The sequence below is a fragment of the Mus caroli genome, unplaced genomic scaffold (genome assembly GCF_978045245.1).
Source record: "Mus caroli unplaced genomic scaffold, Mus_caroli_1 scaffold_4, whole genome shotgun sequence".
In the NCBI taxonomy this organism is placed as follows: Eukaryota; Metazoa; Chordata; class Mammalia; order Rodentia; family Muridae; genus Mus; species Mus caroli.
The window spans coordinates 146,588,626-146,613,072 of record NW_028227259.1 but is presented as its reverse complement, the minus strand read 5'-3'; the positions used below and the strand labels follow the sequence as shown (position 1 = coordinate 146,613,072).

The 24,447-nt window shown below is 48.3% G+C and overlaps 1 protein-coding gene across 2 annotated transcripts in view; it reads right to left on the bottom strand.

Annotated features, from left to right (window-relative positions):
* Positions 1-24,447, bottom strand: part of Sdk1 (sidekick cell adhesion molecule 1) — a 967,445-nt gene that overhangs the window by 154,351 nt on the left and 788,647 nt on the right. For both annotated transcript variants that reach the window (XM_085837397.1, XM_085837398.1), the window contains 3 exons: positions 21,471-21,569; positions 13,556-13,747; positions 8,660-8,781 (listed from right to left, as the gene is read on the bottom strand). In XM_085837397.1, the coding sequence (XP_085693523.1) occupies positions 8,660-8,781; positions 13,556-13,747; positions 21,471-21,569 (413 nt within the window). The remainder of the gene's footprint in view (positions 1-8,659; positions 8,782-13,555; positions 13,748-21,470; positions 21,570-24,447) is intronic.

The following is a 24,447-nucleotide window of genomic DNA, read 5'->3' as shown; positions in this document are numbered from 1 at the left end:
ACAGCTAAATCTAAATAAGTAGCAACCAGGACCAGAGCCAGTGAGTGTTGCTGACTCTAGTTGGAAAACAAGGTGGGACTGAAATATTGGTAATATGGTAGGCATGATTTGACTGGGACCAGGCCTGGTATTACAGACCTGTGATTCTAGCTACGAAGAGAGGACAGGACAGGACCATAAGTTCAAGACCAAGCTGGGAAACCTACTGAGACTCTCTATCAAAATAGAAAGTAAAGAGGTCCAGGAATGTAGCATAGTGATAGAGCACCTGCCTAGAATTCCCCAGTGAGGGGCTGGGTTGTGGCTCAGTGGTAGAGCCTCTGCCTAGAATCCCCCAGGGAGGGGCTGGGTTGGTGGCGCAGTGGTAGAGCCCCTGCCTAGAATCCCCCAGTGAGGGGCTGGGGTGTGGCTCAGTGGTAGAGCACCTGCCTAGAATCCCCCCAGTGAGGGGCTGGGGTGTGGCTCAGTGTAGAGGCCCTGCCTAGAATCCCCCAGTGAGGGGCTGGGGTGTGGCTCAGTGGTAGAGCCCCTGCCTAGAATCACCCAGTGATGGCTAGGACCAAAAGCAAAGATTCTAGAAGATTCATGAAGTGTTCCAATACACCCAAATTGAGAAGTTCTGTAGGACATGAGTGTCTAATAATTTTCAAAACTGTTTAAGTCACAAAAATTATGTCTATGGCTGAAGGTGACCAGTGGGGTGGAAAAGCTGGGAGTGTTTGTGTCCTAGTATCAGACCATGTTACTCTGAGGAGGTCCTGGCACAACACATAGGACCTGGAGGGGTCTTTGTGTAAGCCTTACTAGGGTGGGGCTGGGGGTTAGGGTAGGAGATGGGTGAGAGTGGGGTTGGAATTCTGTGTAGCAGTCTTGCATTCTCCTTGAACCTTCTAATGTGTTTTCCAGTGGGAAACCAATAACAGCAACTAAAGCTTATTACTGGCATATACTAAATATCTAAAATAATGTGTGTGTGTGTGTGTGTGTGTGTATTTTGACCTTATTCATCCTCCATTGATTTCTCTTGGCTGCCTTCCCACTCCCATTGAATCCCCTTCTTCCTCGCAGTGGTTACACTACTGAAGAAAATAATTCTTCCTTCTTTCCTTCTTTCCCTTCCTCAGTAACTATTAAATACCTATCAACCTTCTGGGAGGGGCTCATAAACCCCTCTCTCCTCCACGATGGAAGGTTGAGGGGCCCAATCCTGTGCAGTTATGTGTGAGCAATCTCAGCTCCTGGGAGTTTCCTGTACAAAGGTCATGCTATTGCCAGAAGGATGGCTTTCACTGTAGAGACTTATAAATGGTTATAGTGTCGGTAGAGTTTTAAGAGATGGCTTTGGACTGACTGTTGATAGCCTCAGAGAAGCAGAGCCAGGATCCATGGGGCAGGGACTTGGTCTATTTGTGGGTAACAGGTCCCAGAGCTTCCTTGCTGGGTTACCCAGAGTGACAGGGTCAGATGAAAGGTGCAGCCATTGGTCCTAAAAACTAAGTCCAACCTGAAGCCAGGAAAAGCTAAGCTCAATGGAAAACAATATTAGGGTCAGTGAGATGGCTCAGAGGGGCTTGCAGTTAAGCCTGATGAGTTGGGTTCCATCACTGGGACCCACAGTGGAGAGGAAGAACTGACTCCAACAAGCTGTCCTTTGACCTTCACATTAAGTGCTGTGGTATGTGTATACCTATCCACTCCAATAAATAAAATAAAATGCAAAATAATAATAAGAACAAGGAGAAAATGCCCTAGCAAACCAGGATTGGAAAACAATTGTCTTAACACAGAAAAAACAGCTATAAAAAAGAGGGACACCCTCCATAAATGTCATTTTTGATAATAAAACCTTAAAGAATTTCTTTAAAGTTAGAAATAAGAAAGATGGTCTCCTATCACAACTTCAACTTAGTATGATAAAGGAGCCGAGCTCTCTCAGCAAGACTGTAAAAGGAAATAAAACAGACAAAGAAGGCTGATGAGGTGTGGAAGACCTGCAACTCCAGCTACATGGAATGTTAAGGCAGGAGGATCAAGAGTTCAAGACTAGGCTTGGCTATAGGATGAGTTAAAATCCAGGTTGGGAAGCTTAATGAGACCTTGTCTCAAAATATAAATAATAAAAAGGGCTATGTATGTAGTTCAGTGGTACAGTGGCAGTTAGGGGCTGGGGTTATGGCTCAGTGGTAGAGCGCCTGCCTAGAATCCCCCAGTGAGGGGCCAGGGTGTGGCTCAGCGGGAGAGCCCCTGCATAGAATCCCCCAGTGAGGGGCTGGGGATGTGACTCAGTGGTAGAACCCCTGCCTAAAATTGCCCAGTGAGGGGCTGGGGTGTGGCTCAGTGGTAGAGCTCCTGCCTAGAATCTCCCAATGAGGGGCTGCAGTGTGGCTCTGTGGTAGAGCATCTGCCTACCATGCATAATATTTTTAAAAAGGAAGAAAGAAAGATGGATGGATGGAAAGAAAAAATGTTGAGAACAAAATAAAGAGGGGCCCTGGGGCTCTGGGGAAGAGGGCGAAAGGAAAAGGTACCTAACGTCCACCAGAGCTCCTGTGCTCTGGGCAGGTGGATACAGGCAGAGCTGCCTGACGCTTTTCCACAGGGCACCAGGTGAGCATGCTTGACCCACACAGCAGGGATGGAAAAGGAGCAGCCCCCGACTGGGGACCCTCCCAGAGCTACCTTGCTAGCACCCCAAGGTTGTGGGAGAGAGGGAATAGGGGAAGAAGTTCCCGACACTGATCAGAGTTCGACGTGGAACTTGAAGGAGCAAAGACTATCTATGGTTTAAGAGCTTTGTTATAGAAATGCAGGGGAAAGGGAGAAAGGGGGGGGGAGGCTAGAGAGAAAGAGAGAGAAAGAGAAAGGAGAGAGGAGAGGAGAAGGCAAAGAGAAAGGGAAGAGGAGAGAGAAGTGAGAGGTAAGAGGACAAAGGAGTAAGAGAGAGGTGGGGACTGAGCACCCCATTTTATGGTCTTCACTGTTGCTAGGTAACTGGGGAGGAGTTTAGCCTGAAGGTCAGAAGCTTGGGCCATTGCTTACATGACTACTGACCATGCTTCTCTTGTGGGGGGCTGTGGGAGGTTGTACCTTAGGCAGGGGCTGGAGTTCCAGGAGCATGAGGGAACACCTACCATGTCATATAGGTGAATTATGACCATCGGGGTTCAGACCTCAGCTCGACTGGAGACCAGCCTGCAATTCCTCATAAAAAAGGAAGGGAGAAAGGAAGGATGGAAGGAAGAAAATAAGGAAAGAAGGAAGGACAGAAGGAAGGAAGGAAGGACAGAAGGAAGGAAGGAAGGAAGGAAGGAAGGAAGGAAGGAAGGAAGGAAGGAAGGAAGGAAGGGAGGGAGGGAGGGAGGGAGGGAGGGAGGGAGGGAGGGAGGGAGGGAGGGAGGGAGGGAAAGCTCATAAATGCACACAAGTGCTTATGGGAATAGAAGTGGGGGCAGGAATTTGGTTAGGTCTCCTTCAGAACATACAAATTGGGAAAGCCTTGCTACCTATCCAGAAGCATGCAAGAGAAGATTCAGAAGTTGCACTTAATTCTATTGAAAGTTAGGCTTTTAATTCTACTCATGCTACATACATGTTTTTGATGAGCATGCCATGTGTAGACCCATAAAAGATATGTCTGACAGTTTCTGGAAAGAGTTAGAATGCAGTTGCTGTTTGACCCATAAGCCTCATGCCTAGGTTATAATCTGAAGGTACAGTAGCAAAAATACAAAACAACAAGACAGACTTCTTGGTAGAAAATTCCTCCCTAAACAGGGTCCCCTTTGATTCCTGGAATGTATGCACACAGTGCAGCACATAGCTCAGGACTCTAGGTTGATGGCAGTAAAGCTAAAAGTATCCAGATAAAATAGTGAGATTATTTGGCCCAAAGCCATCACAGGGGTACAAAGCAGTGGAAGAGGGCCAGTGAGGTGAGACCAAACACAAGGAGATGCCAAGCCTGAAGACGAGTCACTTTTCTGTAGCTTACCTTCAAGATGGGAAGACACCCAACAAGGAGACCTCAGCAGCTAGAACCACCCTGCTGACACATAGCTTCCCACATACCAAACCTCAGACTTTCAACACAGAACAGATTTCTACCTTTGCATTAATGATCACAGAATCAGCTCCTCGCTAGAGTCTCTGGAGAGGGTGCTGCCCTATGGACACCATGCATTAGCTATGAAACCCACACTAGACTTGCGACCTGCAGAACTTTAATTGCACATATATGTTTGTATTGTGTATGCATTCTGTGTTTGTCAGTTTGTTGATACAGTGGTAGAAACCAAATGTCCAACATAGAGGACTGGCTAGATAATTTATAGCAGGTAAGATCTGGGGAGACCAGTTCAACTGCAGGAAAAGACAGAGGGAGCCATCAGGAAATGTACAGATGTAGAGTAACTATCACTGAGGGAAGAGAAGAGGCTGAATTCCACATAAGAAAGATAATGCAAATATGCAGATTTATTTCTGTTGTCAAAGAGAAGAACAGAGGGCAGCAGTAGTAGCTCATTCAGTAAATGCTTACCTTGCAACCTGATTTGCAAGTAAAAACGACCCAGGCATGGCTGATGTACACTTATAATCCATGTTTGGGTATTAGAGACAAGAGTACCCACAGGGCTGGCTGGCCAGCTAGCCTAAACTGTTTGGTGAGCCCCAAGTCCATAAGAGACTCTGTTCCAAAACCCAGGTGTACAGTATCAGAGGAACAAGAGCGGAGGCTGACCTCTGATCTCTACATGAATAGGTACACATGTGCACACATATATGCACCTGCACACACATGAGCACATACACACAAAGGATAGACCAAAATTCAAGTTGGCATGGTAGTGTAGTGACAGGTGAGAGAATCTAGACTTCCCAGCAGATCACTATTCTATAGCTTTGACTGCAACAATGTAAATGGTTATAAACTTGCAATAATGTAAATGGTTACAAAATGAAAGTAATCCTGAAAAGCCCTAGCAATTTCTCTCAGGTGAAATGACTTTTATATAAAGTAACTGCTAATAGGCAAGACAAAAGAAGACAATATCTGAAATGGATGTGTCTAGTTATATACAAGTTGATGATGAAAGCACAGAAAGAAGAATGCTATTGGGTGATTTCTTTTTTAAAGCTCAGCATTTTGGCTGTGATTATAGGAGAGAATTAAACTCAAGGACAAACACTTACATTGCATTCGGTATTCTTGTTGATTAATCTGTTGGAATTGTGGTTTTATATTCAATATAATAGTAAGGCAGAGAAAATAAGAACATTGGGGCTTCTGAAAAATTAATTTTAGTATAAGGCAAATTTAGTATAAGATATAAATTTAAGAACAATGATATTTGATTGGAACTGAAAATATCACTGTTACCTTTTGGTGTTAAAAAAACAAAACAAAATAAAAAATATTTTTCTAGGGGTTGGAGAGATAGCTCAGTGGTTAAGAGCATTGGGTATTCTTCCAGAGGGCCCAGGTTCAAGTTTGAGGACACACATGATGGCTTACAACTGTTTGTAACTCCAGTTCTAGTTGATCTGATGCCCTATTCTGTTTTTCATGAACACCAGATATGTACAGTACATAAATGTGTGTATAGGCAAAACACATATGAACATAAAATACATAAATCTAACAATCTCCTGGCCTGAAAAGTCTAGAAGCAATGAGCAGATGGTAGCAATGAGCAGATGGTAGCAATGAGCTCCCTGAGATCTTGATGCTCAGGTTATGACCTTTAAATGTTACTTGGGACGACTTGAAGTCTATGTAGGAAGAGCTCATATAAGCTTGGAGCAGGAAGGCACCATGTCCTGGAACACCATGTACCACCAGAAAATAAAATGACTTCATGTCAAGAGACCTAGTTCACAAAGGGATAAGGATGAGCAAATTTGGGGCTTAATGAATAGCAATGGGGTAAAGGAGATAAACACCTCAGTGGGTGAAGTGATCACCATGCAAGCACAAGGACTTGAGTTTGAATCATCAGAGCCGACATAAAGCTGGATATGGTAGCATATGTCCATAATCCCTGTGTTCCTATGAATAGATAAGAGGCAGAAGCAGGAGACTCCCAGAAGCCCAGGAGCAAACTCACCTGGTCTACACAACCCTCAAGAGATACTGTCTCACACAAGGTGACAGTAAAAATTAACACCGTACAGCTTTCTCTAACTTCCATATATGTACCATGGTATATGTGCATATGGATACACACATGGCATGCGTGTGTGCGTGCGCGCGTGCGCGTGCGCACAAACACACACACACACACACACTGATTAATATAGAGCAGTGAGTACACCTGGAACACATTGAATATAAATGCATATGCTTTCATAGTTGTTGCAATGGTAGGAAAAAGATAGGACATACACACAAAGAAAGTAAATTTCTTTAATATTGGAAGAAGTAGGCTGTGCCTCACTTTGATAACTTACAGGTGAAAAAAAAAAAGAAAAGAGAGTTAAGTGGTTTTCTACCTTCCTGGCTTTGGAGTACCTAAAAAATATGGGGGGTAAGGGCAAGGGCTCCTCTTCAAAGTTCCAGAGATAGATTGAGTAAAGGTTGAGAGAATGAGGAAATTACCATTCTGAATATCCCAAGACAACAATTCAGGTGAAAGATTTGCATGGATAAGTTCATTGGAGAAAATATCAGTGGGGGAAATAACAGAGTAGTGATTAGGGACTAGGCAGTTCATTCCTATATGCCGCTCTATTTAGACTCTATGTTCTTGATCTACCTCAACATTCTCAGAACATCAAGGGCATGCTGAGGATTCAGGAAGGAGGAAAGAAAGAAAAGAAGGAAAGAAATAAGGAAAGAAGGAAGGCAGGCAGGGAGAAGAGAGGGAGACCTATCTCATCAAGTTTGCGTGATGAGCTTCTGGTTTAGTGAACACAGGGGGACTGAAGAGTGCTAAGTGGTACCACTAGAAGGAATCATACAGGGACTTTCCAAGGCCTAGGTGTTGTCAACAGGGCATGACACTGGGAAAAAGGGCAGTTGACTCTTTTGAACAAAAAAGATGTGTGATCTATGGCGACAGGAGAAAACAAGTGCCTGCCAGTGGATAAGGAGAGATGAGAGAGAAAGAAACAAGGAGTATAATGATACTTCAAGGAACAACAGGTGTGCCTTAGTGCTTGCTCAGCTACTAAGACCAATAAACACTGAACTGTGACAATTAGTTTTCCACAGGCACATTTCTCTTTTACGAGTTTCAAAGTCTGCTTTCTACCATCATTTTTGTTTTATTAATGGTGAGTTTTTTCTTTCTGTCTTTTTTATTAGATATGAAATACAGATAAATCTTATTTTTCCCGAGTAAATAGTCTCATCCCCATGGACGAATAACTTCCATCTAGATAGGGATTCTACAGAGATTTCCAGAAAGGTGGAGTTAGTAAAACTTTTGTACATGTATGCATAAGATTCACTTTGTAATTCACAGCCAATTCCCAGAAGAGATTTCTCCTATCCAGTGCAAGAATAGCAATAGGTCACCAGGAACTAATCACACAGGAGTTATTTCCAAACGTCACCACTCACTGCTCACAATTTGGTTCTTCATCTTTTTCTCCACTATCACAATATGGAACTGGTAGAATGAGTGATATTTGTCCATGCCAGCAGATCCTATCCACACAGCCCTCCTACATGCCCAAGCCCTCCCATGCCTGTTATAGCCCTTGGCACTACATTGAGTCTTTTCCATGACCCATCCTAGGGCTAATATGATAGATATTTCTATCACTTCTTTCTTAATGTACCATGTTGTCTCCAGACATAACCCTGAAGAAGGAGACACAGGAGAGAATGTTTCCCTCCATAGCACAAGCTATCATTGGATCCTCCATGCCCAAAACAGCACCTGGAGACAGAGCCTGCTCTAGAAAGCTGCTGAACCCATGATGTTCTCTGCCAGACAAGCTGTACCAGTCTGGAAGCTAACTGTGTTGTAGAATTTAAAAACCAGTCATCTGTGCTATCTAACTCGGGGTTCCACTCTGGAATGGCCCTTGAGATTTCACAGTTATTCTCTCTTCTCTGATCATCTGACAGGACCCCGGTCTTCTCATCTTGGCCTATCCTGTCCCTGGAGTCTGATGTTATTTCTGTCCCCATCTTCCCTCCAAGCCCCTCTTAGCCTTCCTGGAGTTCCTACAACACCTGAGGATTCACTCTACAAGGACGGCCAACAATCCCCAAGGGCAGGTCCTTGTCATCTTCGTACTGGGAAGCACCAGCTTCCAGGGGATAGTGGTTAATATTGGGAACTTGATAGCATCTAGGATTACCTAGAAGACACAACTTTGGCCTTGTCTATGAGTGAGTTTCCAGATTGAGTCAGTTGAGGTAGGAAGACCCATTCCTAATCTGGGCATTCCCATCCCATGGGCTAGGGTCCTGAACTGAATAAAAATGAGAAAATGAGCTAAATATCAGCAATCATTCCTCTCTGCTTTCTAATGATGGATTGTCATGTGACCAGCTGGCTCCAGTTCCTGCTTCTCTGTCTTCCCTGCCTTGATGGAGGGTACCTGCAACTGTGAGCCAAGATAAACCTTCCTTAAGCTGCTAAGTGCCAGGTATGTTGCTATAGCACTAAAAAGAAGTAACTGATACACAAAGTCATGAGACTCATACCTGCCCCTCCACAATCCACCTGCAGATGGCCGTCTTCCCATCATAGCCAGGTCGGAACTGGAGCGTGGCTGAGCGAGGGCTGATGTTGGAGATGACCAGATTGGATGGAGCACCAGGAAGGTCTAGAGGGGGATGAGAGAGGTGGGGAGAGAGTTAACTTTTGTCAAAGCTTAGGGAGGGTGCCAAGCACTGTCAGGGAGGAAACAGCTTCAAAATGACTCTTTACTGAAAAAGGCACTTGTTTACCAAGCCAGGAGAGTGAGAAGCCCTGCAGCTTCCCCCAGCAAGGCCTCACAGCAGGGTCCTTCCTCTAACAGTGCCACCCGCTGTTCTTCAGGCCACCTGAAGTGGCATTAGAAGGTTCCTGTCTTATTCATCTCTGAACAGAACAGATAATTAATAGGTGCTTGTTGTGCAAAGAAAGACAAGAGAACATTATTACATCCTCCAGTCTCCTGCCCTGGCACCAAAAAAGGACTTTCTGACTTCTTTTCCCTGTTCCCATGATGCCCAGGAAGTCAGGGTTGAGGAAGGGGTGGAAATCTGTAGGCCTTGGATGGGGTTTCCAAGACAACCAAAAGCAGGTAACAGTGCAGAACTCTTTCCTGGACTCATTTCTGGAAATGACATAGGGTGGGAGGTGAGCACCATCATCAAGTTTCCTGGCCTTAAGCCCACTCATACTCAGACATTAGTGGGCTGCTCTGTAGAGAGCCAGGCTTACTTGCAAGTTCAATGACCGTGTTTACAGTGAGAAATTCCCAAAAGGAAGATATAGGTTAAAGAGAGGAGGGGGAAAATACAGAGAAGAACTTCTCTAAAAAGTGCAGACAAATGGCTGGATGTATACCTCAGCAGGTAGGGTTCACCTGATCCCTAGCACTGCAAGACTAGGTAGGCATGGCAGTGCACCTTTGTAAATCCAGTACTCAGGAGATGAAGGCAGAAGGTTAGCTTCAGTTACACAGGAAGTTTGGGGCTAGCCTGGGATACATGAGAGCTTATTATTATTATTTTTAAATCAAACAAACAAATAAACAGGGCAAAACAGAAACAAGGCTGGGATGTAGCTCAGTGGTAGAACACTTGCTTAGCATATACACGGCTCAGGGTTCCATTTCTAGAATCTAAGAGAAAGAAAGAAGGAGAGGGGATGAATATGGGAGGGGAGAGATGGGGAGAGGGAGAGAGGAGACAAGGAAAGAGGGAAGAAAGAAAGGAAAGAAAGAGAGAGGAAGAAAAAAAAAGTACACTTGATTTCTTCAGGTTCCTGAGGGAAGATGTCTTAGCTTGCATTGCTGGGGTATTTGAAGGCAGGTCTTGCCACAAGAAAATAAAGCCCCTTCAGTAACAGCTTGATATTGTCACAAGAAGGGTTTCTAGGATCTTAAGTGTCCTTCTGTATCTGACTTAATGAATTTGAAGCAGAAAATGTTTAAAGCGAAGGACAAGTGACTCTTCTTTCTAGTCCTTGGCTCTCTGGATTCTTAAAAATGGCTCTTCAATGTCTAATGGACATAAACCTCTAGCTTGGCAAACAAAAGCTGGCTCCTTAGAAGGGCTCAGCGCAGCAGGAGGTTCTTCCTGCAGGACTCAGGGGTGGTTCTCAGTACAGCCCTCCAGCCACAGGTGATCTGGCTTGAGCAGCATCTCAGCAGTTTGCTTTGTGGTGGCTATCAGCAGCTCACTCAAAGTAGATGCCTCTGTCATCTTCCTTCTGATCCCATCTTCCACTGCAGTTCCAGGTGACATATAGACAGTAATGCTGAATGTAGAGAGCCTCCAGAGGTCAGTGCACTCACTCCCTGTCAGGGGTGGACAGTGTCCAGGCCACAAAACCTTGTAACTCACATTGTATGGGCAGCCTGCATTCTCCCTGGTGCAGGCTCCATTTTAACATTTAAAACAGTGCTCACATCAGGGCCACTGCTATGAAAATATCATGTGCTAATGGTATTTTCAATCTGTGACTGGGGCTGTAAGTGTTTTGGGTATCAGGATAAAATCAGTGAGCACGTTGGGGAGGTGCATTAGTCCGTAAAGCACTGGCTGTTCAAGCATGAGGAACTGGATTCAGATTCTCAGAATGTAGGTTAACAGGCCAGTGGAAGATCACCCTGCCCCCACTTGTCCCTGAACTCAGGACCTGGAAATCTTCACCCCCATGACTCAGGGTTAAAGGCCAAGTAATACTTCCAGCCACACTGTGCTTTTCCACTATCTCACTGAGCATGCTCCAAAGGCCCTATAAGAGCCTGCCTCTCCACCCAGGTATGGCAACTGACCCCTATAACCTCAGTTCTGGGGAGGCATCCTGTGTTTGCTGGGCAGCCCCTCTAGCCAATCAGTGAGCCCCAGGTTGAGTGAGAGACTCTGTCTCAAAATAAGATGCAATGAAGGAAGGCAACAGATGCTGGCCTCTGACCATAACATGCATGTGTGCTCGTGAACCGCACATAGAAGGAAAATGTATTTTGTGAGGACTCCTTTTGTAGGCAGAAGACTTAAACCAACCCTGTCTTGCTTTAGTGTGCTGACCTTCCATGCTTATGGAATGGAGAAGTTACCCCAAGGCACCTCAGGAGTCTAACCTCATCTCTGTGAACTAGTTCCTCTGGTGGGGCCCAACTCTCAGTGGAATGACAAGCACCTGTAATTCTGGTACCCACGTGAGTGTCAGGGCCTCTATGGCCACTATTTGCAGGAGGATATAGAAAGGCTTGGCCACACCTCCTCCTGCTGGTGCAGACTAGGTCTACACTCAATGGAGCACCATCTCCGACTGGTAGCAGGAGACGATATCCTGTGGCTTCAGCTGCTCCCTCAATCTCCTCTGCTTCCACACAAAATCTCGTCTCAGAGGAAGTACGTTTAGAGTGGACATATGGGGCTCCTGAGGGCTCCTGGAACTCCTGGGGGCTACTAAGGGTCCCTTGGGGGCTCCTGAGGGATTCCTGAGGGCTCCTGAGGCTTTTGAGACTCATATGGTCTCCTGGGGGCTCCCTTCAGTGAACACATTTCATCTGGTTTATGTTATCTTTAGACACATGTAGCTCTCTCCAGAACAATCAGGTTATGAGACTGAAATGGAAGTGATGAGCAAATATGAATTGAGTTTATGTGAGTTTTCTGGGCCTCTATGAATACAGTTGTCACAGTTTTCAAATAAGGAAAATTGACATGCATGCGTGTGTGTGTGTGTACTGATATGCATGTGTGCATGTGCATGCATATGTGTATTCTGACATGCACATGTGCATGTGTGTGCTGACATGCATGTGTGCATGTGTGCATGTGTGTGCTGACATGCACGTGTGCATGTGTGTGTGCTGACACACATGCATACACACTGTGTACATGGTGTACATGCATGTAGTGTATGTGCATGTGATGTATGTGCATGTATGCATGCAGGTGCACACATCTTTGCATGTACAAAGCCCAGGGGAGGTTGTCACTCTGTGACTCTCTACTTTGGTCTTTTGAGACACAGTCTCTCACTGAACATGGAGCTAGGCTGGCAGCCATCAAGCCCCAGCAATCCTGTTTCCCCCTCATCCCTGTTAGTGCCAGGCTTACAGGCTTGACTGCAACTACACCTGGCTTCTTAAGTGGATGCTGCAATCCAAACTCAGGTCTTCCTGCTCATGCAGCAAGTGCTCTTACCAGCGATTCATCTCTCCAGCATTCACTTAGCGTCTTTTAAATGGTAGGAGACTTGACAGCTATAATTGTAGGACTGAGCCAGTGGACCCACAACAACTTCCCATCCCTGTATGCACAGGTATTGTGAGGTTTCACAACACAACATCTCCATCTTAAACAGAAGCTTTAAAACCGAGGGCAGGAGTTAGTGCTTGTTCTCTGGAGCTGAGTTAGGTGTGTAGGAAGATCCTGTGAGTTTCAAAGGGACCCAACAGAAGGAGTGTCAGCCATTTCCACACTAATGAGCAGATTCTTCCACAGTGGCCCGCTGAACGCGGCCACCCACACCCTGCAGACTGCTCTCTCTTTCATCATTGTGCCTACTATTGTTTCTTTCTCAGGTTTAGTTATTTATGTATATGAGTGTTTTGCATGCATGGGCGTATGTGTTCCATGTGTATACCTGGTACCCTCTGAGGTCAGAACACAGCATTGGATCCCCTGGAATTGGAGTTATGGTCAGCTGTGAGCCACCATGTGGGGGCCCAGACACGGAATCTGGGTCCTGTGCAAGAGCAACAAGTGCTAGTAGGGCTGATCCATCTCCCTAGCCCCACCTTTTCTTATTACAAACCCCAGTTCTTAACATTTCAGTAGTGGGAGCTCTGAGCATCATGGTCTTTGCAATCTTTGAGGTGGGGTCCCATGTAACCCAGGATGACTGTCAATTTACTGTGTAGCCAAGGATGGCCTTGAACACTGAATCTACTTGCCTTAACTTGGGGAACCCTTGCATTATAAGTGTGCATTATCGTACACCTGGCTTGCATGTTCTGAGGATCAAACCCACGACCTTGCACACATCTCCAGCCCCTCCTAGTCTTAATTTCAACATATTTATTTCCCTTTCTCAAAGGCCTCTACTATCCATGTGGTCATTGTCTGTGGGCCTTAGAGGGTAAAAACCTTGGGTTGTGGAGATCATGTTTTAGCCCCCACGGAGACCACTCTTCTCTGTCCTTTTTAGCCACATCTGCTTGTGCTCACACCCTGAGAGACATGCAGTGAGATACTGGGAAAGGCGAGGGTGAGAGTCAATCAGAGTCACGTGCCTTCACATGTCTCAGTAGGAGGCTAAGCCCTGACCTTTGTTCTTAAGGCACTCCATGGCTTCTGCATGGAGATGCCACCAGATCAGGAGGTTCAGAGATTACAAGCACAGGTAAAGTGTGGGTGCCAAGATCCACTGACCTGGGGGTACACCTGAAGAGATGGTGGATGATGTGGTCACGCCCACGCCTGCGGCGGTCAAGGCAGCCACATCGATGGTATAGGTGGTGAGTGATGACAGTCCTTGGATCTTATACTCGTGCGTTGTGCTGTTGAGGGTGTGTGTGAGTCGAGAGTCATTCCTCCCGTACACCTCCCAGGAAATCTGATAGCCTGCAAGACAATGGAATACCTGAGGCAGATGGGCCAGAAGTCACCCCTCCTCCTAGAGGAACTCTGGGCCAGCAGGAGAGCATTCAGGCTCAGTGGTGAATGGAAAGAGGCCCAAGTTCTTCCTCTGTGTTCACACAGAGGATGTGTCCTGTTCCTACCACAAGGAATTCTGTAAGAACAGGTTTCTGGGACCCAGGAGCTGGTGCACAGACAGGAGAGTGACAGATATGACTGCCAGTCCTCTGCTGAGCTCACACTTGTTGAACAATCAGGAGACCCTGTAGTGGTGTTCCCAGTGTCACTGACTGCTGTTTTCATTACCTGGTCTCCCAAACTGGTGGCTCACTCTAGGGTCCCATCTCAAGTGTGGAAACACTTCTACTGAGTGTGTATGCATGTGTGTGCATGTGTGTGCGCGCCTGTGTGTGTATGTGTAAGTGCATGCTTGCATGTGCATGTTTCCTTTTCCTGATGTAGTGACTGACAGGCTGCTCTGCTTTTCTTTTACCTGCCCCCACTCCCCTCAGTTTCGCATTGCTTCAGAGCTTTGCCTTGCTCCTTACTGAAGATGTTATTTTCTAGAAAAAAAAATTAATTTTCCTTCAAGTTCTCATCTCAATCTGCCAGGGTCTCCTGATCACAATTTATTTAGCCTTAAATTCCATCATGACTTGGGCTTAGAGAAAAAAAAGACCCAACTAGTGCTTGAGTCAACCCCTTGGGGAGGCGGGGAGCTGATGGGATTAGAGGGCGCTTAAAGTGTCTTGTAAAGAGGGAACAGTGATGGAGAGAGCTCCTGGGTCCTCGGGCAAAGGAAAACTGCTGAGGATGTCAGCTCTTCCTTCTCCTCAGTCAATAAGCTCGGGGATATGGAAGCTCTAAGACGCATCTCGGCTCCCTTTCGCACAGATGAAAGTCATAAATAAAGTTAGAAACCGCTCTTGCGGGTGAACGGAAACTTAGAGGATGGTGCCTCGGGACTTTAATATTTTGGAAAAAAATGTAACGTCAGAACTTACCCCCTGCTCACTGTCTCCACAATCATAACACAGTGTGGTAACTACAAAGCACCTTCAGGGAGACTTAGACATTGGGGGGTGGGGGCGCTAGAATAGCAAGGTAAGAAAGACCACTGGAGGGATGCTGGCCATGGAGGCCTTGAGGTCACCCGGGCATCTGAATGCCACTGGCCAGTGGAAGAGTGGGTCTCTGCCACAGGCACAAGGAGAATCAAGCTTCTGTATTCTGTGTAGGCTGCTCCCTTCTCCTCATGGTGCTGGCAAGGGCTGATCTATGCTGTCTTGGGCTGCCATCTCCACTCCACTCCTGCCCAGTGCCAAGTCTTAGGCTCTCTTTCTCCACCCGCTCTCTACACAGCAGTTTCCATGAATGGTGCTAAAATCTGAGTACTCCGATTCAGCTTCCATGGATGGGTGCTAAGAGCTGAGTATCCTTATTGGCTCTTTCTTTATGGCTAATTTAAAATTGGGGGGGGGGGGATATAACAATAAAAATGCCATTTCTATCATTTGTGATGGCTGATTTTGATTTGATAAGCTCTAGGATCTCCTAGGAGACAAGTTTTTGGGCATGACTCTGAGGATTTTCTAGATTGTACTAACTGAGGTGGGAAGACTGACCTAATATACGTGGCTCTACCTCATGGGCTGGAGTCTGGGACTGGGAAAAAAATGGAGAAAGGGAGTTGAGCCCCAGCAGTCATCTGTTTGCTTCTGCAATGTGAGCAGCCACCTCTGGCTGTACCCCTCCAACTAGAAGGAGCCAAATTTGTTTACTGCTAGGCATTTGGTCCCAGCAAGGAGAAAACCAAGCAACATAGCATCAGACAGTGTGTGGTTCTAGGGTTGCAACTAAGATGCAATAGTGCTTCTACTTTTTCTTGTTTTATTTTATTTTATTTTGGTGTGTGTATGTGTGTATAGGGGGTAAGGTCCCACTCTGTCCTAGCCTGGCCTCGAACTCACAGAGATTAACTTAACTCTGCCTCCCTAGTGCTAGGATTAACATTGTGTGCCACCATGTCTAGTTTTCTCCGTGTGCAATGGCTGACACTATTCCAAGGGGAGGTCAGCATAAGGGCATCCTACAATAGCGTTGTGAGGAGGGAGGATGGGCACTAGGACCCAAGAGGACATGTGATCCTATGTGGAGTAGGGAGATCCAAGGCTCAGTGTGGCTGAGGCAAAAGGAGGGGAGTTTGTCTCAAAGTATTTGCCAAGCATGTCACCTGGGCTAAGTCATGCAACCCCCAGGACACAGCTTGACAATGAGATACTGTTATCTTTACTTCACAAAGAAGAAAAAGAAGGGAGCCCCAGGTTTTTGCTAGAAACTGGCAGCCCTGCTCCAGGGCCATCTTCTCTGTTTGTCTGGCTCTGGTAGGTTTTGTCTGATTAACCTCTAAACAGCATGGGATTCTGAGTCACTCCGAAGGCCCGAGAAGAGAAGTCTTTGTTGAATGCTGCCACCTTGTCTGCCAGGAAATTCTATTTGTTTAAAAGCTGTTCTTTAGCAAAATTTACCAAACACAGCATCTTGTTCATCATGTCAACCTGGAGCCAAAACACAGCAATTTCAGTGTCTTCAGTAAGCACGGCTCTACCGGCATCTGCTAGGGTCCAAATGGATCGCACTGTATGCTCAACTCATTACGGAGACAAATGGACACCGAGTGGACAACTGAAGAGCTTGCTCTCAGGCTGGGGAGGGGGCTCAGTTGATGAAGGGCTTGCCTTGAAAGCACCATGACCTAAGTTTGATCCCCAGAACGCACATTTAAGAAACCAGGTGTGGTGGCTTATGCTTGTAATGCCGAGGCTGCGGAGATGCAGACAGCCACATCCCTCAGCACAACAGCCGCCAGCCTTGCCTAAGTGGGGAGTACCTGGCCAAATCTCAAAGTCAAGATGCACAGTAGTTGGGGATTGGTCAATGCCTGAGGTTGACTTAATGGCTTTTTATCTGGTACCCACATCTGCACACATGTGCCTCTTCCCCACCCCAAGTACACACACACACACACACACACACACACACACACACACACGGCCTGCTCTGGAGGGCATAAGATTAATGTCAACAGAGATCTGAGAACATATGATGAACAATATGGTGGGATATTGCCACAGGGCAGAGCAGTAGGCATTTGGTGTGTAAGGATGCATCCCATCCTCCTTTACACACACAGCCGTGGAGACAGAGACGTGTGTGGTGGATGTGGGCAGCTCTGGCCAGCAAGTACTTCATCTTTAAGTGCATCTTGTGGCAGGAGGGAGCAGAGCAAGGAGTTGCCCAGAGCCAGCATTCCCAGCCACCTCCAACTGTGCTTCCTACCTGCTAGGAATGGCCTCGCTAACTGAGACTAACGACCACGGGAGCTTCAGAAATAATTTTCTGTTGATCTGGAGTAAATTCTCTACAAGAGAGTAGTGCATCCAATCACAGACTGTCTGTCTGCATCGCGGCCCTCATAAATCAGAGTTTACAGGGGGAGAGTGGGAGATGCTGCAATTTACAACAAGGGCACAATGGGCAATTTACTCCGGCAGGTGCTCCACCGCCCTTGCTCGAAGCTTCCCTCTTATTCTGACCACAAAATAAAATGGAGGCAGGGAACGAGGGTGGTCACTGAGGGTCAGGCTGATAAAGCATCATTTCCGACAGTCACCCCACCATAAAGGTCACATTGCCCACAAACAAACCTTCAGCTGCAAGTGTCTCTGGAAGCCACCTTTCAGCAGCGGGTAGTTTTATACGCATGTGTCTTTGAAGGAGGGGGAAGGACATGCTAGCATTCTTTGACCTAAGCTCAGAAGGCTAGGTTTGCCTGCAAGCAGTTTTTCTTCTTTTTCCTGTGTGTGTGTGTGCTTCTATCTTAAGTTTTGAGACAGCATGTCTTATTGAATCGAGAGTTCCCTTTTTCTATGAGACGTCTACTCTGTACACCTGACTTTTCACATGGCCTCTGGGGACTCAGGTTCACACGCATGCCCTTTACTGACCGGACCATCTCCTCCACCACAATGTTGACCTTCTAGGGGCTACAGGCCTGTTCTAGGGAAGACTCATGATTTTGGGGGTGGTGTCTACCAACAGGCAGGGCGTGGAGTACAGAGTGAGTAGCACTGGATACAGGCGCCCCGGGGGAAAATGAGGGTCTGATGGCATCCAGCTAATGATACTTGTTTGCTCTCAATCTGGGAGAGCTTCCCCTGTGCATGGCTTCTCAGAAGGGCAGGCATCGAGGGTACACAGGGTTTTTCAGAGTGAGCAGGAGTGAAGAGAAGCACAGGCCAGACAGTGAGGAGTGGGCCACTCTGGTCCTGATATGAAGGGCAGAGTCTTTCTGAAGCTCTCACTAACAGTGGGGGCGGCCTGTTCACTCAGCCGAGGCCACCGTGGAAGCAGGCCAGCAGAATCCAACTGGGAAACATCTGAGTTCTGCAGGTCAAGCTCCATCATAAACACTAGCCAGCCGCTCTCCACTACAGGTATTTGTTTAAATAAAGTATGGAAATGAGTTCATTAGGTTGCCATTAGCTGGCAAGAGCAGATGATCATAAATTGGCGATCCTGGCAACTAGCGTTCAGCCATGGAATGTTGGCGCAGCTCCACTGGTCTCCCCCCAGGCTATAAAACAAGAAGGAAGGGGGTGGACAATTTAGAAGGGGTGAGGGAGTTCAGGGGAGGTGGGGGTGTGGATCTGGGATGGGGAAGCCCTTCTGAGTTAAGATGCCTACCAAAGAGTCTTGGCCAGTTTCTAGAACACTGTAGATGCCTGGGACAGGTGGGACTGCCTGCTTCTCTCACTCTTTAGCCCTGTTTTCAGAGTCAGTGGCGAGCAAGGCTCTGATTCAGTTCCCAGATGAGTCCTGGGGACATGAGCTAGTCAGATGTCCTTTCTGGAGCTGTAGAGATGGCTTGGTCAGTAAAGTGCTTGAGGTTTGAGTTCAGTCCCCAGGACCCATGTAAAAAGTGTGGTATCTGTGTATAAACCTAGTGCTGGGTCGGCTCCAAGTCAATCAGAGACCTGTTTTTTAAAAAACAGGGTGGATTGTGCTTGAGCAAAGACAACTGGGGAAGTTTTCTGGCCTCCACCCATACACTATGCACACACATCTGTATACACATGAACAGAGTCTCTTTCTCACACGTCCATACATCCATATATACACACATACACACCTTCTACTCAGCCACACATCTACGTTTGCCCATGCAAGCGCACACCACACACACACACTTCCCACAGAACTCCTATTACACAGATGCACCACCATCATCTCTCTGTTCCTGTTTGTTTCTGCCTCTGACATAAAGCTATACTGACCCACACCAGGTCTCTGCTGCCGACGGAGTCCCCATCTATCCCCCCCTCCCAGGGTTTACCTCCAGGCTTCGGGAAGCATTCTTATTTCCATGCTCTGTATCTGCTCTCCTATATGGAGAAGCATCAGCCACAGCAGATCTGGGCCCTGATGTCTCACCCCAGTAGCAGCCATCTCTGGTTCTGGAAGGAGCACACTGTCTAGGACAGGCAGAGTCAGGTGGACATGTGCATGCGGCTTAGTCAATGGCTGGGATGTGAGGTGGGTTAGTTCCAAGGGTCTCTGAACTGTGGGGGGGCTCTGGGGGACACAGATGTGTTCCTTATCATAAGTAGTATGTTGGCTGGTTGCCTGGACCACTGCTGAGAACTCAGTGGAGGTGACCCTGTTGCAGTGACAGTCTGGGATGTTCCTTGGCCAACCCTACCTCAGAGCCAGTTTCACAAGAAAGTTGTTTCAAGATCATGGAGCACTGTACAATTGGATGTGTTTTATCTTGGGCAAGGCTGTGGCTACGAAAAGACAGAGGACATGGGCAAACTCTGAGGGGAGGAAGCAAGATGGCCGAACCCAATGGGAATCTGTGGACAGAGCAGCTTGGTGGTGCCCAGGAAGTGGTCAGACCGCAAGACACATGTGCTTCTCTTCAACTTTGTATGTGTTAAATGTGTATGCAGATGTTCATGCAGCTGTGTGCATGTGGTGGCCAGAAGAAGGTCTCTCAGTGGCCACGATCTAGCCAATTAAGCTAGGTTGGCTGGCCAGAAATCCCTAAGGGCTGACCTGCCTGTCTTTGTCTCTCCCACATTGGGTTACAAGTACATGTTCCACACCTGGCTTTTTAAAACAGGTTCTGGGAATCGAACTCAGGTCCTCATGGAGTCAGCTGCCAACCCCATTTGTGTTGTTACTAAATGAGTTCTTTTCACATTTTTGGTGCTCACATACAGAAGTCGTTGGGAGTTACACACAGTGTTGCTAGGTGTTTCTTTGGCCTGGAACTTGGGGAAACCTACTGCAGGCTGTGGTAGGGAAAAGGGGACCTTGCAGGTAGAACAGGAACACAGTTTTCACCTTACTCCCAGCACATGATGACAGAGAGATGGGCGAGTGGTTACCAGGGCCACCTCTGAGCTGTGTGATCATAGGGCTGTCACCCTCAGAGTCCTTGCTATGCAGTCAGTCATAGAGAGCGAGAAGCAGCGTGTTGCATATTGTGGAGGTGGCACAGCATGAGGGAGCGCTCAGGGCAGCCACAGAAGGAGAGGCCCACAGCATAGTCTGCAGGCAACCACAGAACACCTTGCCTCTTAACCTAACCACAGCATGGCTTGTCTGCTCAGTTCTCAGACACAACTCAATGGGAGGACATGAATTTCCTTTAGCAGCTTTCAGGAATCAGGGAATTACTTACTGCCTAGCATGGGAAGGGGAGGCCCTGTGATGTATCAACCTGTGATGATGATGCCCATATGTGTGGCACATGCCTTTGATCCCAGCACTTGGGAGGCAGAGGCAGATGGATCTCTGAGTTCGAGGACAGCCTGGTCTACAGAGTGAGTTCCAGGACAGCGAGGGCTACACAGAGAAACCCTGTCTTGAAAAACCAAAAAACGAAAGAAAACAAAAACAAAAAAAGGTCTTCTGAAAGTGAGCTGTTCCCCTACCCCCTGCCACGTGGGAGGGTTTATTGTCAAGGGACAGCCATGCGCAGTTTACCCTGAGCTTGACTCAGATCTAGGGGCCAAGGACCCCTTGAGCCTGAGGCTCTTCCTCCCTAGGCCTTTCCTCCCTAGGCCTTAGGTTTCTCACTCAGGGTGTGGTGGGACAGGGACAGAATATGGGATCTGGAGCCAGGAGTCCAGGGCTTTGTCCTGGCCTTGCAGCTCAGGACAGAAGGTGGAGAGTGGAGATGTCAGCACTGTAGTTACTGCCCTACTGGGAGGTCATTAGAAACTGACCCATACGCACACAGTAGGGATGTTTGCTGAATACAGAATCTCCCAGCCTCAGTTTCCTTACCTATAACATGGCAAGAATATCAGTACACTTCCACATTGCTCTGAGGACTGAGCTGAATATGTGAGGAAAGGCATCTAAAGCCGATGGATTCTCATTGCCCAAAGAGAATGCTGCAGTGTCTGAAGCAGAGGATAAACTCCCAGCTCTGAGGCTGCTGTCTACACAAAGATATACGCAACACATCCTCGGAGCCCCCACCATCAGGGTTATGGCCACCATACAGCCAGGAGGACTTGTCAGCCGCTCCCAGGAGGCCCGGGTCTACTCTTAGCAGCTTTGTTTGACATGAAGGCCACCCCTTCTTGTTAGGGTGCACTTCCTGTTTTCCCTTTCCAGGGAAAGGGCTGCTTACCCATAATGATGCCGTTTCTCTCCAGGGGCTCCTGCCAGCTGACCTTGAGAGAGGTGTCCAAAATCTCCGTGAAGCTCAGGTGCCCCACAGCTCCCGGCTCTACCAATTAAAAATAAAGAGGTCTGTTAACACGAGAGCCTGGAGCCCTTTGATCAGACCTGTGTGGACAGCTTTAGCTACAGAAAGGAAGTGTTGAGACAGGGCCAGCAGAAGCCTGTAGGAAAGAAACAGCAGGAGCTGTGCAGTCAGGACTAGGGGCCGGGTGCTCATGGCGTGCTCCCTCTTCTTGAGTGTGTTACTTTGCTGGCTCCATGCAGACAAGCCAGGAGGTGAGAAAAGTAACCACAGGACCTTCAGACACAGCTTCTGTCTTTCTCTCTGATCCAAACCAGGAAAATAATCTGCCTGGTTAGATCTGAAAAGACCAGTTGCTTGGTAGACTATCACTTAGAATCCCCCAGGGAGGGGCTGGGGGCGTGGCTCAGTGGTAGAGCCCCTGCCTAGAATCCCCCAGGGAGGGGCTGGGGGCGTGGCTCAGTGGTAGAGCCCCTGCCTAGAATCCCCCAGGGAGGGGCTGGGGGCGTGGCTCAGTGGTAGAGCCCCTGCCTAGAATCCCCCCAGGGAGGGGCTGGGGGCGTGGCTCAGTGGTAGAGCTCCTGCCTAGAATCCCCCAGTGAGGGGCTGGGGCGTGGCTCAGTGGTAGAGCCCCTGCCTAGAATCCCCCAGGGAGGGGCTGGGGGTGTGGCTCAGTGGTAGAGCTCCTGCCTAGAATCCCCCAGTGAGGGGCTGGGGCATGGCTCAGTGGTAGAGCCCCTGCTAGAATCCCCCAGTGATGGGCTGGGGCGTGGCTCAGTGGTAGAGCCCCTGCCTAGAATCCCCCAGTGAGGGGCTGGGGCATGGCTCAGTGGTAGAGCCCCTGCCTAGAATCCCCCAGGGAGGGGCTGGGGGGCGTGGCTCAGTGGTAGAGCCCCTGCCTAGAATCCCCCAGGGAGGGGCTGGGGGTGTGGCTCAGTGGTAGAGCCCCTGCCTAGAATCCCCCAGGGAGGGACTGGGGCGTGGCTCAGTGGTAGAGCTCCTGCCTAGAATCCCCCAGGGAGGGGCTGGGGGCGTGGCTCAGTGGTAGAGCCCCTGCCTAGAATCCCCCAGGGAGGGGCTGGGGGTGTGGCTCAGTGGTAGAGCTCCTGCCTAGAATCCCCCAGTGAGGGGCTGGGGCATGGCTCAGTGGTAGAGCCCCTGCTAGAATCCCCCAGTGATGGGCTGGGGTGTGGCTCAGTGGTAGAGCCCCTGCCTAGAATCCCCCAGTGAGGGGCTGGGGCGTGGCTCAGTGGTAGAGCCCCTGCCTAGAATCCCCCAGTGAGGGGCTGGGGCGTGGCTCAGTGGTAGGACCCTGCCTAGAATCCCCCAGTGAGGGGCTGGGGGTGTGGCTCAGTGGTAGAGCCCCTGCCTAGAATCCCCCAGGGAGGGACTGGGGCGTGGCTCAGTGGTAGAGCTCCTGCCTAGAATCCCCCAGAGAGGGGCTGGGGGCGTGGCTCAGTGGTAGAGCCCCTGCCTAGAATCCCCCAGTGAGGGGCTTAGGCTCTGTACGAGCACTTGACTAGAGTCTTCCAGTGAGAGGGGCCAGGACTCTGGCTTTTATGGCATCATGGACTCTGTGGGAGTCAGAAATGTAGTGTAGTGTCTAGGGCAGTACCTGCTCACCTGACCCAGAAGTCTAGTCTCTCATCTCTTCCTCCCAAGGGATTTTTTCAGGAGCAAGAGGAAAACGGGAGTTTGGAGAAGACCATATACTGCCTTATCTCTTCTCAGCTGCGGACCTGCTCTGGTCTGGAGGGGAGCAACCTCCTACTCAAGGTGCCTTACCACAGGCTCCCTTGCAAACCTGCTGGGAACACACTCGCTGAGGATTCTGCATGAAGTTAGGGCTCTTGCTTGGCCTTCAGGAGAGGAGGTCATAGGCTCTTTTCTGCCTCCCATCAGCCCTGCGACACCAACAACACCCCATACCTCCTTCCTCTGTGGAAATACGACAAAACCCTAACGCAAGTTATGAATTTTAAAACAGGTACAGTACACCTCGGAAGCCGCACTCCTGGGAGGTGAGATCAGGAGAGCCTTCACAGGAGGGGGGGGGGGGGCTGAAGCACTGACAAACGCCACTTCTCTCAGTGGAAGATGGTAAAACCGGATGCTGTCAGGACCATGTCATCCTTTCCCGACCGCAAGCATCCAGAAAGACGTCCTGACGGGTTTTGAAGCAGCTTGTTCTTCTGCGATCGATGTCGTAGCCGAGGAAGCTACTGCTCCTTTTATATTCCCAGTGTTTCTGCTTCCTGGATTCTTGCCCAACTGTGCTGTCTTCTAACTCTGTAGGCGGCTAGCTTTCAATTGATACTCTTTTTCTCTGTACTGCGACCCTCCCCCAGCGTGTTCCCATCTCACTGGGGCTCCACAGAAGGCCACAGCTAGCAGAGCTTATGTCTGTGACACAGACGAGGCTAATTGCCAGGGTCCCAGCCCAAACAAGCTGCACCCCTAGAGACAACTGCAACCCTACCCTTGATACCACCTTCATGAGGGAGCTCCATCCTTCTAGAAAGGACAAAGAGGCCACCTACCTACTAAAAATGGTGGTTCAGGGGTAGTGGAGAGGTGTCAGTTGAGGACCTGAGTTCTTATTCTATTTTATTATGTTCTTTTTCAGTGTTCCAATTTCTCATATATGTGTGGCTTTATGAATGTTTGTCTGCCTGTTTGCATGTGTTGGGCCATCATACACACGTGCCTGTGTTTATATGTTTGTGTGTGTGTGTGTGTGTTTTTGTGAGTGTGTATTTGCGTGTGTGCTAGTGAGTTTATGTGTGTTTGTGATGTATGTTTGTGACTGTGTGAGTTGAGTGTGTGTATTTGTGACTGTGTGTATGTTTGTGACTGTGTGAATATGTCTGTATGTTTGTGACTGTGTGAGTGTGTGTGTTTG